The following is a 15537-nucleotide window of genomic DNA, read 5'->3' on the forward strand; positions in this document are numbered from 1 at the left end:
AATATTTTTAATATGACAAATCTAATTTGATTTGATCAGCAGTCATTTGATGAGAGCATTCTGCATCTCACAAATGTTTGAAAAAAGAGAATCTGGAAAAGAAATCCCCATGTCCCCTCCCCCTCCTCCCCAACTTGTATTAAATAAAAATCTAAGGCTATACAGCAAGATACGATGTGATAATTTTCTACAAAAAAATACACTACAATCAATGAAATTTATGTTTAGGTCAAAAAGGAAACAAACAAGAGGAAAAAATAGACCCAGAACAAACAATAACATGCACTCACCGCAAGATCGTCCTGAGCAGTAAGCAGGTACTCTTTGAGCATAGCCTCTTGAAGCTGCCTCCATTGTTGCCTGGGGTCTTCAATTTGATTCGTTTCTAGCACAGGAACAAAATAACATAATAAGAAGAAATATAAGCAATATGCCAGACCTGAAAAGGCTGCCATTATCCCTGCTTGTTGATACGTCAGGCCTGCAATGGTACCCTTTGCTCGACTAACATGACAGGTCACGCAATCAATCTTCTGCTGCTTCACTGCCAAGCAAGGCATGCACAAAAGAAGCTTATAAATGACAGCTGCCTGCTCATGATAAATTAATGTCTTCTGATGTTTTGGAGAGCGCAACATGACTTTACTCGTGGAACACTTCATAAATCATAACAGGTGGGAATTGTATGCCAGTGGCCAAAAGGTAAGAGAGCATGTGTCAGTGACTTGATGGGATTTCCTAAACTCCATTAAATTGGAACTCCGCATTGACACATGCAGCTGGGGATGTGTGTGCTAAGGCCCATTTAAGAAATGCTTGACATTTAAATTACTGAACAAGAGAAACAAAGCTGGCAAATTATAAGCTGCTTCAAGTGCAATAACAAAGAAGGCCAACTGCAAAGATTACGCAGTATTTATAAAGATTATTTACTGTTGCAAAAAAAAAGCACCAACGACTACAGGGACATTAGGTATGCTTCGCACTTACATGCCTTTAGCTATGCAAATTGTAACAGAAAAACGAAATCAACTTTCACAAACAATCATGAATCGCAAATCCTTATTGTTATGATGATTCATCAATTATCGGCCACTGTTACACACTGTATGCTGTTAAGTCAGCAAACAAACCCATTTTAGAGTAGCGCTGAGCATAGTCAGTGGGCATACAGTCATACTTCACCAATGAAGATTGTGCAACATGGTCTGTGGCACCATAAGGACAGCAATTCTTTGTTTTTACTTTAACAGCTATTGAAACTGCAGGCACAGTCCTTCCACACAATGTCGAAGCTACTTAAGCATGTTGCTACCCAGGCTAAAATTTTCACACAATGCTTGCATTTATAGAAAGTATGTCAATATGATAAATTTTTTAAACTGCAAGGGGCAGTGCAACTAAGAACTACTTCCAAAACACAGGTGTAGATGTGAATACTCCAGATAGCATTTCACAATGTTGATATGCTACATCAATAAAAATGCCTACAGTTGACAAGTTGAAATGTTAGCAGGTTGAGAGCCAAAACCTCTCTACATGTAAAAAATTGGGAGGTCTTTTGGTAGAAAAGGAAGGTTTTGTGTAAATTTGTCAACACAACCAGTTATGACTCAGATGCCTAAGGCATGAAACAATCTTGAAAGATGGCAGCCTTTAACATGTAAATAATCTGGCGGCAGACATCTAGCACTGATTTATTAGTGGTTTTTCATGGCGCAAGGGCCAGTTCAGGCCAAAGAGCACCAAACCCATCTAGCATTACAGAGGTAGGAGCAGAGGTGGTGTGACAATGGTTAGACTATTCAATGTTCTCATAAAATGTTGGCTCAGGAACTTTGGCATGCTTAGCTGTCCAATACATAAGCACGAACCAAGCAGACACATAACACGAGGACACACTAAAAAAAAAAAACATTTTAGTGTGTTTTTGTGCCTCGTATCTGCTTGTTTCGTTTAAATTACCTGCCTCTGCAGCATCAAAATTCCACCAGATAACTTTCATTGTCCAGCCTTGTCACACAAATCATGTGATATTTCACACCTAACATATCTATAGCAGCAGCAAGGCAATAGAAAAGTGCATGAGTGTGAATAACTCACTGTTCGAGTGGTCAACGTAGTAAACGCCAACTTGCTCATCGTAGCATTCCTCCCAGCCAAAGGGAAGTTCATTACCTAAGCAATCTGCAAATGACTGCGGCTTTGTCAAACTGGAGCCATTCAAGAAAACAGAACAATGGGGGGGCACTGATCAGACCCCACTGATAGCACAGGGAAAAAACGGAACGACCTTCCTTCAAATGGAAATGCACGCCCGCAGCCGACATACGCACTTGCAGAATGACATGTGCAAACACAAAGCGAGACACGCACCAAGCTAAAGCATGAAGAGAATGCTATCAAAGATACGAAGGGTCTTGATAACGGTGCTGCTGCAGATAGGTGACAAAAAAGAAAAAAATGGCACTTGCATTGCTCTTTCGTTTTTCCATCTTTACGGATATAACAAAGAAAGAAACAACACTTCATGCAAGCTGATTTCAGCCATTTTTCGATGAGTAGTGGGTAAGTGCTCATTTGAAGTGCTCGGCAGTGGAACCTAATAACCTATTGCCTTCATGAGGTCAGCTAATCTACGAAATACAGATAAAATGCTGCCACAAGCTCTCAAGAGTCACTTAATGAACTCCATTAATATACTTTACTGTAGCATACAAATGTGAATGCACTATAAATAATTAAAGCTCCTGCTTACAATTACCAACTTTATGCAAGATTGCTGACAGTAACCTGTCAGGATAAAATTCACCCCCTAAACTTATATACCCACAGATAAAAAAATAACAATAAAGAAATCAATTAATGCTACCAAGATGTAGACAGTGGCTTGAATAAGCTCTCAGGACAAAGAGTTACTACCTTCTCCAAGGAAAGCTCATGACATTAAAGGCAGACAGTGACAAATCACCAAGCCCATGTACAATATGCTTCAGCCACGGATTAGACAACTTATAAGGGGAAAAAATGAATGAGGCAACAACTCAAGAAACAAAAATAACATATGTTGTGGAATGCATTGCTACAGATGATAGCATGTGCAGCCCTACCTATTGTGTGGAGGGCTTGCAAAAAAAAAAAAAAAAATTGCAGAAGGAATGCAGCATGCTGGCGCCGGAATGTTTCAGCAGTGACATAAGATAAAGGTGTGTCATACTTTCTATATATGGCCCAAGTTCATTATTATTTTTATTTAGGAATAAAATATTGTATACATACAAAATAAAACAAGTGCAGTGAATGTTAATGTCTGTGCACAGGGTACAAGGTACATCATGAATCGTGACTTCTTAGGTTTCTTGCCTGTACTAAAGCCACGGCGGCCGCATTTCGATGGGGGCGAAATGCGAAAACACTCATGTATACTTAGATTTAGGGGCACGTTGAAGAAACCCAGGTGGTCCAAATTATTCTGGAGTCCCCCACTACATAATCCCCCACTACATACACTACGCCTCATAATCAAGATTTTGGTTTTGGCACGTAAAACCAAAGGCAATTTAATTTTCTTTCTTTTTTGCCTATACTAAGTACAGATTAGGAGAGAAAGAGGATATTTTAGTTTTCATAAATATAACTTATGAAACAAGCACAAGTCTTGCATCTGTAAATAAATGTTCCAAAAGAACTAAAATTCACTTTGGAGATAACAATGCGACGAATATATAAAATACGCTTTTCGCTATATCTGTAATGTAAGCTCGCTGTAGTTAAAGTGAGCTTACGAGTGTGCAGTGCTGACTGAAACAAGCTTTTTTAAAGTACTGATGTTCAAGAACTCCTTGAACACACTAGTGGTAACCATCAATAAGAGATGCATTCTCAGAGGCTAAACCGGGTGGTGAAAACAGCTAAAGAGAAAGCAACCTTAATGTAAAATCTTGCTTCAGTATGCTCAGGGTACAGCACGCAAACTTGAAGTTCGCGACCACGGTGTAAAAACTGATGCGCTCAAAAAAAAATAGGGGGGGCTGTCAGTCGAGATATGAGCAACAGAAAAACTGACACCACTCCTACATTACGAAGCCGTGGCCCAGGGCGTGTTCGTGTTTTCTTTTTCCAGTGCAGACTGCGACCTGCTTCACGGCAGCGCACAGGAGCCGGCCACTAGCGGCGGTGCGCCTCGGCTTATCGGTGCGCACATGCTGACGCTCATTCCAGGCGCGAAAAAAGAGAAATACAAAGCGCGGGCGAGAGAAAGTGAACGGAATTTCGGCGAGAGAAAAGGCACTACAACAAAAGCCGCGACGCGCGCGCGGGGCGCGCTCTGCCATGTGTGTGTGTTTATTGCGGGGTGCGCGGGGGGTGCCATTAGAGATAGGCATCCGCCGAGCGCCGCGAACATTCCTCGCGCTGACGTTTCACCCGTTCTCATTGACATCATTTTTTCGGGCCCTTTTCTTGGAATGCGAGGGAAGCGCTGGTTTGGGCCACCGCCGTATCTCGCGCCTTTCTTCTTTTCCTGCGTGTATCTAAAAACGCGCACACTCGCAGGCGACCCTATCGTGCACGGCGGCACCCGTTTCCGTGTGAGCCGCAGTATCTATGAGCAAGACGACGAATGCGGCAAACTGCCGCTGCATTCTGTGCCAACGGCGCCGCTGGCGCGTTCGGGACGTTCGACCTTCCTGAATGCACGCGGCAACTGACCTAGAACAGCGTTCGGCCTGCGCACCGGGAACAGCAAAATCGTGCGGGCATACGTCGGCGCCCGATCCATCGTACTCGTGTAAGTTTCTAAAACACGGCAGACAGAAGGAGCAATCCCAAGGACCGTGCTTAGGAGCGCCGAACGGCCGGCCGAAACACAGAGACACCGCACACGAGCACATGGGTGTCGATCGTCGTCAATTTTGTTGCTCGCGAAAAACTTGCTTTGCAGACATGCTGCCAACGCACTCGAAGCGAGCGTCTGCGCCACCGACACGGAGGAGTCGAAATGTTTTCGCCGAGTGGTCAACAAGGGTAGCGACACAGCGCATTCCGTCCGCGGTTGCCGAAACGCGATGGCATCACGCGTGCCAAACAAGCCGCATATTTTCTTTAGTCCTAGTCGGCGCGCTAAGTAGCTGCCGCGAGGCCCCGTCCTCGAAAGAAAATAAAAAAAAAAAGGAAAAACAAAAAAAGAAAGAAAAGATCGCCGCCGGTGCGGCTAGCTGCTCGCGAAAGGCCTGTTCGGGGAAATGGGGACAGAATGTCGAACGTAATCCGAACCCTGGACCTTTGTCACAGTACTCCTATGGTAACTTGTTTTTGTTGACGCCACACAACGCGCTCCAGCAAACCCGCATCTCATCTGTGTGCGGCAACGACATTCCTTCGAATGCTCCTCTTTCCTTTCATTTTTGTTTTTTATCTCTTCCTCGGTACATCCGAAATGGAAACGCCGTCTCGTCGAAGGCATTTTTTCTGTGACAACCCGCAGAACACTCAGCAATTGTTGACGACAACGAGTACGGCGCAAATTCAGCAACGATCAAGCGCAAAAATCTTGAGAACATTGGGCTTTTAGCCCGAGGGGGCCTTCACGGGGAACGCACATTCCTTTGGCCGTACCCTCGCTTACCTGTCTCTAGGATCAATCCATGTCGTCTGTTTGTTGATGTGGTCGATGAAATAGATCTTGCCGTCGTAGTCGGTGCCGATGTCCCATCCGGAAGGTAGCGGGATTTCACCATTTCGTCTTTTCGGCATAATTTTCAGGCCCCAAAGTGAAGAAATGATCGAAATTCCTTTCGCCAGACAGAGCTAAACGCTACCTCCTGCCGCCATCTTGAATAGCACATTATCGTAGAAATGACGTTGCCGACGTCACAGAGATAGTGGCCAATGGAAAGCGAGCATCCGACGGCCGCGCTGTTCGCGGGACGCTTCAGCCGTTTTAGCGCTTGCCTTTGCGAAAGTCGAATAAGTTTCGGACGAAAGTATAACGGGACACTTGGAGCGATGCATTAATTTCATTGTGTCTGTTCATCACTATAACAAGGCTCAAACTTCAGCTGTGCAAGTCACGGATGCTAGTTTGGAGATACGTACACAGTGCAAGAAAAACTGAAAACTCGCACATGAAGAAATTGTTATTTATTGTGACATTATTAGACATAATAATATGGGCAGCATCAAGGTTGACATGACACTATTACCCTAGGAGGTTAAAACCTCCTTGCTGATGAAGTTTTTCTAATCAAATCTGCCCGTTTCTTTACAGCGACCTGTGACATTTGTGATAATTTTTAAAATTTTGTGCCAGCCTACTTATTGTGTTTTTATGCCTGCAGTTACAGCTTGTTGCTGGACAGCAAGAAAAATAAACTACATTTGGTCAAAAGCGGAGGCACCGTAAGACCGTAGCGGAAGCAATGTAACGGAGGTTCGGCACAGCCTCTGTGGTTCTGCGAGTTAGAAGGAAAATGGCTGCAGTTTGTCACGTGATAAGCTTTAGCCAATGAAACGTTTTATAACAAAAAGATCTAGAGTGTCTCAAGGCAATGCTCAAGGTGAGATTGTACCCTACTCTAGATCTGTTTATGTTCCGCGGCCAGCGCTGATGCGGCGGTTCACGCGTTCACGTTGGCGAGCAGCCGATCGGCTGTTAGGTTCGCTTCGTTTGTCGACAGATTCTTTGCCTAAGCATAAGTTAAATGTCTAGCGTGTCGAACTGTTCGTAGCCCGGACTGCCACCGTGGCAGAGTTGTCGGAAGCAGACAGGCCGCCTCCGTATTTTTTCAAGCCGGTGAGTATATAATTCTGATTCATAAAACTCAACTCTTGTGTTGCAGTTACCCTTGTATAGCTTGCGTGTCTTCCCCCTACTAAACGTTTGTCGCTGAGCGTCGTTTGGCTACGCCACCTTGCTCCTCTTTCTCTGGGTTTCTGCTGCGCGAAGTTGCCTGCTGAGCCTTAACGGCACTTGACTGTGCTAAGAGCACAGTGCAACAAACACGTAAAGAGGCAAACTGTCGGGCTTCGTGTGCAACATGTGGTGACGTAGATGTGTTCGCAGCAAAGTCATGCTTTTCTTGCTGAACCTTGTTCTCCAGGCATGGATCAACCGCGGGCGGCTGGCCGTGGTAGAGGCGGACGCGGACGCAAGAGACGAGATGAACCCGAGAAAAGATACAATGCATGGGGAGTGCCTTTGCAAACACAACGAACGGCCTTACCGGCTTCGTCGAGAGCTGCGAGGAACGGAGATGCCGACTCGCAGCCATCAGCGCCGGTGGTTAGCAGGAAATTCGAAGAAGCCTGTGCTAAAATACAGGCGAACGTGGAAAAATTTCTACCACAGACTCAAGACGACAGGTCGTCTTCAGAGGAGGAGCTTGAGACGGAGGGAATCCTTTCTCGCGTCGTTGGCTCTTACTCGGGTCAGTTTCCATTTTAACACGTTCTTAAGGTGTCTGTGCGCCAGGGTTGTTTGGTTGGAAGACGTTAAGTGAAAAAATACGTGCACGTGAAGGAAGGGTACCAGGGACAATATGCGATGGGAAAACTGACACTACGTGTATTCGAAGTGCATCCTACATTTTTCACAAGCTCTTATTTGCTAAGAAATGGGATAGTGTTTACAGTCTGCTGCCACTACTATTACCAGTCTCATGTATAAATAAATAAATAAATAAATAAATAAATATATATATATATATATATATATATATATATATATATATATATATATATATATATATATATATTGGCATGTGAGAGAATAACTGTCAGCATGAATAAGCTAGCTTTTAAGGTTGTTGCAGGTGCATGTACAGTACAGGGAATAGGCACTGCAGCAGTGTTTCATCATTATCTTTGTTCTTCTTCAGTGCACTGCTCAAATAAAGAGGTTTCAATTGTTACCAGCTGGTGCAAATGTCGGTTCTCTAGAGTTCACATCCATAATTTCCTAAAATGTTGTACTAGACTTTTCTAAATTATGATTACATGATTTTTTTTCTGCAGCTGCCAGTACTTGTTTTATTCATACCAAATTTGCAGTATGCTGCTACTCACACTGCAAGTGAAAGCAAGGGAGAATATATGCAGGACATTCATAGCAATGCCTCAGACAGTCACTGCAAGTTATTTGCAGTGTTTTACTTTGATCAGGGCCACTGTAAAAGAAATAATCTCGGAGTCCTCTTCTTGTTGTTCTCTTTAAGCTGAAGTGGCGTGCATGGGTCTCATGGTTTGCCATTTTTTGCTGTTAGGATTTAGCATAACAGTGTTAGTAACAGAGCATTGCTCTCGTCACTATGAATGAAATATGCCAACAATCAGACTGATGGCCCTTTCCGGCACTTCCTCCCCATTTTGTATATATATTGTTACGATGGGGTGCGTTTATTTAAAGATGAACCGATGAAAAAGGGCAAAGGGTTGCCGCGCCGACACCGAGCCGCTCCAAAGACAAGCGCACTTCGTTCTCCTCTTCTGTCCTTCCGTAGCTTTTGCGTAACATTCCTCCCTTCACAGACGAAGCCCGCTGGGCGAGTAACTGTTACGTCCACTCTGAGTCACGTGGATGACAGCGTTTCAGGCGAGCGACGTGAGCAAGCTGCGTCTTCTTAGACCGGTAGCCATTGGACACGAGGCGAGCAATCAAGTAGGTTACATCACTGAGGCGATCGGTGATGACGAAAGGCCCGGTGTAACGAGCCAGAAACTTCTGGCACAGGCCGCGCTTGCGAAGTGGTGTCCGAAGCCATACAATGTCCCCTTTGTCATAGGACACATTCTTATGTCGTGCATCATAGCGGATCTTGGAGTGGTCCTGGGATGCCAATGTACGGAGCTGAGCTATGCGGCGTGCTTCCTCAGCGCGGCAGAGAGTCTGGGCAAGAGAAGAGTCCGCATGAGGAGTAAAAGGTAGAATGGTGTCAAGGAAGTTGCGGGGTGGTCTAACATAAAGAAGATAGAAAGGGCTGTAGCCTGTAGTTTCATGCTTTGCGGTGTTGTAGGCGTATGTGATAAAAGGCAAGATGTCATCCCAATTTTTGTGCCTGGAATCCACGTACATCGAAAGCATGTTGGTCAAAGTTCTGTTAGTGCGCTCGACCTAGACCATTTGTCTGCGGATGATACGGGGTCGCGTGGCGAAAGTGGCAAGCACAGAGACGCAACAGCTCTTCGACTACGTCGGCCACGAACTGGCGACCGCGATCGCTCACAATAACACGAGGGGGTCCATGACGCAGTATAACGGAGGACAGGAGGAAGCTCGAAACATCAAGAGCCGTGGCCGTTGGCATCGCTGCGGTTTCCGCATAACGCGTCAGGTGGTCGACGCAGACTATAATCCAGCGGTTGTCATTGGATGAGCGCGGGAATGGGCCGAGAAGATCAACTCCAACCATTTCGAAAGGAGATGATGGTGGCGCCACAGGGTGAAGGAGTCCGACCGGCGCAGTATTAGGGCGCTTGAATTGCTGGCACTTGTTACAACTGGCCACATACTTTTCTGTATCTCGTCGCATACCAATCCAATAGAATCGACCCTGAATGCGGTGGTATGTTCTGGTGAAACCCAGGTGTCCAGCGGTGGAGTCGTCGTGCATAGCACGGAGTACGTGGTTTCTCAAATTCTTAGGGACCACTAAGAGGAGGCGGGCACCCTCAGCCGCGTAGTTCTTCTTGTAGAGCAGGTCATCTTGGATGACAAAGCCATTGTTACCTGTTGGCTGAGCAGCTGAGGCAAAGAGGCCATCCAGGCTGCGGTCGTTACGCTGCTCTTCCCGGAAGGTGGCCAGATCGGGAAAAAGAATGTCGTCGATGGCGGCCAGAAACTCATCGAAATTGTCGGCGTCACATTCACTTGTCGGTAGAGGGAGCCTCGAAAGACAGTCGGCGTCCGCATGATGCCGGCCACTCTTGAAACGGACTGCAAAGTCAAATTCCTGCAAACGTAGCGCCCATCGAGCAAGGCGGCCAGACGGGTCGCGGAGACCAACCAACCAACATAGTGAATGGTGATCAGTAACTATCGTAAAGCGGCGCCCGTAGAGATATGGCCGGAACTTCTGGACTGCAAAGACGACAGCGAGGCACTCTAGCTCAGTGACGGTGTAATTCTGTTCGGCCTTGCTCAACGAACGGCTGGCGTAGGCAATGGCATGCTCGGCGTCACCAAAACGCTGGACGAGGACGGCGCCGAGGCCGATTCCACTCGCGTCAGTGTGCAATTCTGTTGAGGCAGAGGGGTCAAAATGGCGAAGGATTGGTCCGGAAGAGAGCAGGAACTTCAGTTGACGAAACGAGGAATCGCAATCTGCTGTCCAGGTGAAAGGGTTATCCTTGCGCAGCAATGAAGTCAGAGGGTAGGCAGTATCGGCAAAGTTGGGCACAAAACGTCGAAAGTACGAGCAAAGACCCAAGAAGCTCCTCAGCTCGCGTTGTGACTGCGGTTGTTTAAAGCCGGTAACTGCAGCGACCTTCTGTGGGTCTGGTCGCACCCCCTGCTTGTCCACTAGATGTCCAAGTACTAGCGCCTCTCGTTGGCCAAAGTGACATTTCTTTGAGTTGAGGGTAAGGGCAGCTTGTTCAAGGCACGTCAGAACAACGTCCAGTCGATGGTTGTGCTCTGCAAAGGTGCGGCCAAAAATGACGACGTCGTCAAGATAACATAAACAAATCTCCCATTTCAGGCCGCGCAGTACCGTGTCCATAAACCGTTCAAATGTTGCAGGCGCGTTGCACAAACCAAACGGCATGACGTTGAATTCAAACAAGCCGTCTGGGGTCACAAAAGCGGTTTTCTCTTTGTCAGTTGAATGCATGGGTATCTGCCAGTAGCCCGATCTGAGGTCTACAGATGAAAAGTAGGATGCGGATTGAAGACAGTCGATAACGTCATCGATCCGGGGAAGTGGATACACATCTTTTTTCGTCACAGAATTGAGACGCCGGTAGTCGACACAAAACCTCCAGGACCCATCTTTCTTTTTCACGAGGATGACCGGCGCAGCCCAAGGGCTAGAGGAATCTTGTATGACGCCCTTGGCTAGCATGTCGTCGACCTGTTGAGCGATGATCTTGCGCTCTGACGCGGACACGCGGTAAGGCTTCTGCCTTATGGGATGCGCGGGCCCCGTGTCGATCCTGTGGCGAGCCCGCGTAGTTGGAACGTGAACTTTGTTAGCGTTCTGCGCGAAATCAAACAATGACGCATGCTTTCGAAGGACGCTGACCAGGGCTTGACGCTTCTCTGAGGACAATGACTTGTTGATCATTTTTAGAAACGGCAACGAGTCTTCAGCACCGTGCTCTTGGGATTCATGGGACGTGTCATCAGTTAAAGCGCCTATGCTGAGACTGGTATCCACTTCAAAAGAGGCAAGTCGGATACCGCTGGGTAGCACGACAGACTGGGAGGCTAAATTGGACACCCATAGTGTAGTTGTTCCACAGGCCACAGAGAGGACGCATCGAGGTACGAGCACACTTTTCTTCACAACCATCGAAGGCACAGGCTCAACAATTGCATCAAATGTATCGGCGTCGACACCGCAAGCAGCAACTCGTACTCTGGATAAGGAACGTGCCGGTAAGACAGTATCTTCAATGACGGCGAGAGTGCGTGAACATGTAGCAGGTTGGTCAGCAAGAGGAGAGAGGAAAAGCTCGCCGGTACCGCAGTCAACAGTGGCACCGCACTGTTGTAGGAAGTCGAGGCCAAGAATTACGTCGTGAGTGGATTTAGCAAGCACTGCGAATTCGGCTTGATACACGTTATCGGAGAAGTAAACGTTCGCGGTGCACACACCAATAGGTCGGAGCAACTCGCCACTCACAGCACGAAATGTATTAGAGGTGTCCCAGCGAAACATCACTTTACGGCCTAGTCGGGTTTTGAAATGTTGGCTGATAACAGAGACACTCGCTCCTGTGTCCACTAAGGCCAAAGTAGTAACATTGTCCACTAAAACACGAATCTTATTATGACACATGGCGACTGGCGGAGGCATAGGGGCATGTAGCTGAAGATGACTAGCGACCGCACCTCCATTGGTCGCGCCGCCTAGTTTCCCGGCGGCGGTGACGTGAGACGCCGTCGCGGAGATGGAGACCTGCGCTGGCGTGAAGGCGGCGGCGTCAAGCTCCGCACAGAAGCTGGTGAGTCGCTACGGTAATTCGCCTGGTAGAGCGTCCTGCTATCAGAATCAGAGGACCAACGTGTCTCGTCACCTTGTCGGTTGCCCCGCCGATAAAAAGTACGCGGTCGTTCATAGGACGGTGGTGACGTGCGACGGCGGTGAGGACAAAATCGGGCGACGTGACCGCGAATGCCGCATTGGAAGCAGATGGGGCGTTCACGGGACGCACTGAAATTGTCAGTAGGAGGATAACTGGCACGGCCGTCCCACTCTTGAGGAACTGCAGGCGGTCTGCGTGAGTAACCGTTGTGAAACTGGTAACTGGGATGCGCGTTCGTAGTATGGTTTGACACTCCTGGACGAGGCGCGAAGTTGTAGGCATCTACGGAGGCGGCGGTAATGGTCGTCTCACCAAAGTCGCCGGAAGAGAAAGGCTCTCGAACCCGAGGAGTCGAGAGGGAAACCGCCTGGCGTCGGTCAAGCTCTTCTCGCACCACTTGCCGAATCATTGAGGCGAGGTCGGATGGAGCTGGGACCACGTCAACACTGGTGACGTTAGTCACGTTGGCCAGGCGACCGAACTTCGGTGTGATACGCCGAGCTCTGAGCGCTTCAAATGTGCGGCAGTGCAGGACGACGTCCGTTACGGATTCCAGATGGTCTTTTCCTATGAGGAACTGGTACACGTCCTCAGCGATCCCTTTCAGCAGATGGCCAACTTTATCCTCTTCTGACATCTGAGGGTCCAGGGCCTTGCACAACTTAAGCACTTCCTCGATGTACGTAGTGCATGTTTCGCCGGGGACTTGAGCTCGCTGCATTAGCGTTTGCTCTGCACGCTTCTTTTTAGCTGTCGGATCTCCGAAAGACTTCTTAATTTCGTCTACGAACTTCTCCCAAGTTGTCAAGCTTTCTTCATGGTTTTCAAGCCACACAGACGCTGTTCCCTTGAGGAAGAAGGCGACGTTGTTAAGCTGGGCGGTGGCATTCCAGCCGTTGAACCGACTTGCTCGTTGGTAGAAGCTGAGCCATCCGTCGACGTCTTCTCCATCTTTTCCAGCGAAGGTGCGTGGCTCGATGTAGGGCTGCCATGGAACGCTGGTAGAAGGTGGCGGATTGTCGCCGTCAGAAGCCATCTCTGGTGGCAGACCGGCAATTCGGCGACTTCGTCGAAGCTCCACGGATTGCGCCTCAGCGGTCGGTTCGTTGTCGTTCTTCGGGGGCGCCGTTGTTTTACCCAGCACCGTCCACCAAAACTGTTACGATGGGGTGCGTTTATTTAAAGATGAACCGATGAAAAAGGGCAAAGGGTTGCCGCGCCGACACCGAGCCGCTCCAAAGACAAGCGCACTTCGTTCTCCTCTTCTGTCCTTCCGTAGCTTTTGCGTAACAATATGTATATATAAAGTACAATAATTAAGATAATTAGTTATTGTGAATTATCCAAAATTATAAATATTCGTTCTAGTGAACAAGTTTTGTTTCAGAAGTTGTAGAGTGTGCTTGAAATACAAAATAAAGTTGTTTCCATGGTGCAATCTTTTCTGGGTTTCTTTTTTTCTGGGCCCTGAAAGAAGCCCGCAAAGTATGAAAAAAAAAAAAAATAATAATAATAATGTCACTGCACACTTGCATGTCTGGATTGCAGAGCTCTCAATTGTGTTTCAAAGTTACATTCTGAATTGTCTGTCACTCAGGTGTAGAACTTTTTGACCTTAATAGCTCATCTGCAGTCTATTATGCTCATTCTGTGTTCTAACTTTCTTTCAGAACTGAATGATGTGGGATCAGGCGATCTGCAAAGAACTGTCCAGTTTTTGACGGACAACCTTGTGTCTGGGGCTGTAGTGTGCCTTATTTGTATTGAGTCGATAAAGAGAACTGAGAAAGTGAGTAAAAAAAGCAAGCGGGATGTTAGGGCATTCAGCAAAATAATGCAAATTCTTTTTGCTCTCAGGTCTGGTCATGTGGTGGATGTTATGGCATTCTGCATCTCAGCTGCGTACAGAAATGGGCCAAGGACAGCATGTTTCAGCAGCAACAGCAACAGCAAGAAGACATAGCTCAACAAAAATTGCAATGGCACTGGTTAGTTCTATATCTTATTTTTGAGTGGCAGCTCTCTATTGCTTAGTAGATCCATGGGAGAGTACAAGCTACTAAAAGGAAAACTTCTGAGTTATGTGACTGCATACACCTTATAGTTATTACAGTCCTTTTTAGCTGACAGATTTGTGTAAGCAGGGTCTCTGTTGTTTTTTTTTGTTGTTTTTTTTTTTTTTTAAATCTGGGACTCGTAAAACTTTTAATGTGGCAGGCATAACGGAGTACCTTGGCACAATTTAGTACTCTCTTCAGCACCTTTGCCACATGTCACTTCCTCTGACAACCTAGCTTTTCAGGTTGTCTGGTGCCAGGCTTTCCGGTGGTCATGACTGCCGAGGCTTAAGAGGAAGCTTTAGCTCGGGAGCTCCTATCTAAATATCTAGGGACACGGAAATTGTTTTTCTCAGCAACAACAGCACTGATTTTGATGGTTTGTTGCATTTTAAAGAACAAGATAAACTCTACTGACTGTAGGAAGTGGATTTTCAATTTGTTCCAAAAAACTTTTAGAATTCTTGAAAATTTTAAAATGCAAGAAAGCTCAAGTCTCAAGATTACAACTCTTACTTAATTAAAACAGGTATCAGAATTCTGTAAACTGCACCTGATAATACACATCAAGTGGAAAAAACTTGTGTTATGCACCATTCTCAATTATACCATTAATTTGCAAATAGGACTTATCTGAAACCCCTGTAAACATTTTAATAACTTCACGTGAGCTGTAAATTGATATATCCCGTTTGTCTGCTTCAGAGGGCCTAACATATGTAGTTTACAAAATTGTGATGCCTGTTTTTCGTGCAGAGTTACGGATTTGTGATTTTTGTATTCCTATTTCTTTTTAACTTGGACACCTAAGGCAATTTCTGCAAAAAAATTTTAGGTGTTGCTAGAATCGGCGTTGCCGTAGAGTTGCTAGAATTTAACTTCTTGCTTTTTTTTTTTTTTCAAATCAAACAAATTTCATTCACATTGGTCCAGAGATTGTCTTGGAAAAGCATTTCTGCGTTTTATAAGTATTTGATTAGTGCAATCGGAGGAGGTCCTAAGCTGAAGCTTCCTTTTAGCTACAACAGTTGTAATTGGGACTTTCATGACCTCGCTTTATGTGCTCACAGCAGCTAAAGATGCAGAGAGTTGTGCAAAGATCCGCCGTGGTTGCTCAGTGGTTATGCTATTAGGCTGCTGAGCACAAGGTCGCGGGATCGAATCCTGGCCATGGCAGCCGCATTTCGATGGGGGCGAAATGCAGAAAACACCCGTGTACTTAGATTTAGGTGCATGT

General features: G+C 46.5%; 3 protein-coding genes across 3 annotated transcripts in view; 1 reads left to right on the forward strand and 2 right to left on the reverse strand.

Moving 5' to 3' along the window:
* Positions 1 to 15537, reverse strand: part of LOC119449490 (post-GPI attachment to proteins factor 2-like) — a 354194-nt gene that overhangs the window by 276581 nt on the left and 62076 nt on the right. The window lies entirely within an intron of this gene.
* LOC125944627 (protein WWC2-like) lies at positions 43 to 5876 on the reverse strand. Its single transcript, XM_049665140.1, has 4 exons — positions 5627 to 5876; positions 2104 to 2213; positions 291 to 385; positions 43 to 60 (listed from the first exon to the last, which is right to left on the reverse strand). Exons 1-4 carry the CDS (start codon positions 5752 to 5754, stop codon positions 43 to 45), a joined length of 351 nt encoding a protein of 116 aa, XP_049521097.1. The 5' UTR covers positions 5755 to 5876.
* The window catches only part of LOC119449489 (NF-X1-type zinc finger protein NFXL1-like), a 54036-nt gene continuing 45145 nt past the window's right edge, over positions 6647 to 15537 (forward strand). Inside the window, exons 1-4 of the mRNA XM_037712669.2 lie at positions 6647 to 6793; positions 7101 to 7427; positions 13914 to 14032; positions 14101 to 14231. Of these exons, the coding sequence (XP_037568597.1) occupies positions 7103 to 7427; positions 13914 to 14032; positions 14101 to 14231 (575 nt within the window). The 5' untranslated portion in view covers positions 6647 to 6793; positions 7101 to 7102. The remainder of the gene's footprint in view (positions 6794 to 7100; positions 7428 to 13913; positions 14033 to 14100; positions 14232 to 15537) is intronic.

The sequence above is a fragment of the Dermacentor silvarum genome, chromosome 4 (genome assembly GCF_013339745.2).
Source record: "Dermacentor silvarum isolate Dsil-2018 chromosome 4, BIME_Dsil_1.4, whole genome shotgun sequence".
Lineage (NCBI taxonomy): Eukaryota > Metazoa > Arthropoda > Arachnida > Ixodida > Ixodidae > Dermacentor > Dermacentor silvarum.

Coding starts and splice junctions, on each gene's coding strand:
- LOC125944627 (XM_049665140.1), bottom strand. CDS start 5,754: ATGCCGAAAAGACGAAATGGTGAAATCCCGCTACCTTCCGGATGGGAC. Junction 2,214..5,626: donor TGGATTGATCCTAGAGACAG/GTAAGCGAGGGT, acceptor GAATGGCTCCAG/TTTGACAAAGCCGCAGTCAT. Junction 386..2,103: donor CTACGTTGACCACTCGAACA/GTGAGTTATTCA, acceptor TTCCTGTGCTAG/AAACGAATCAAATTGAAGAC.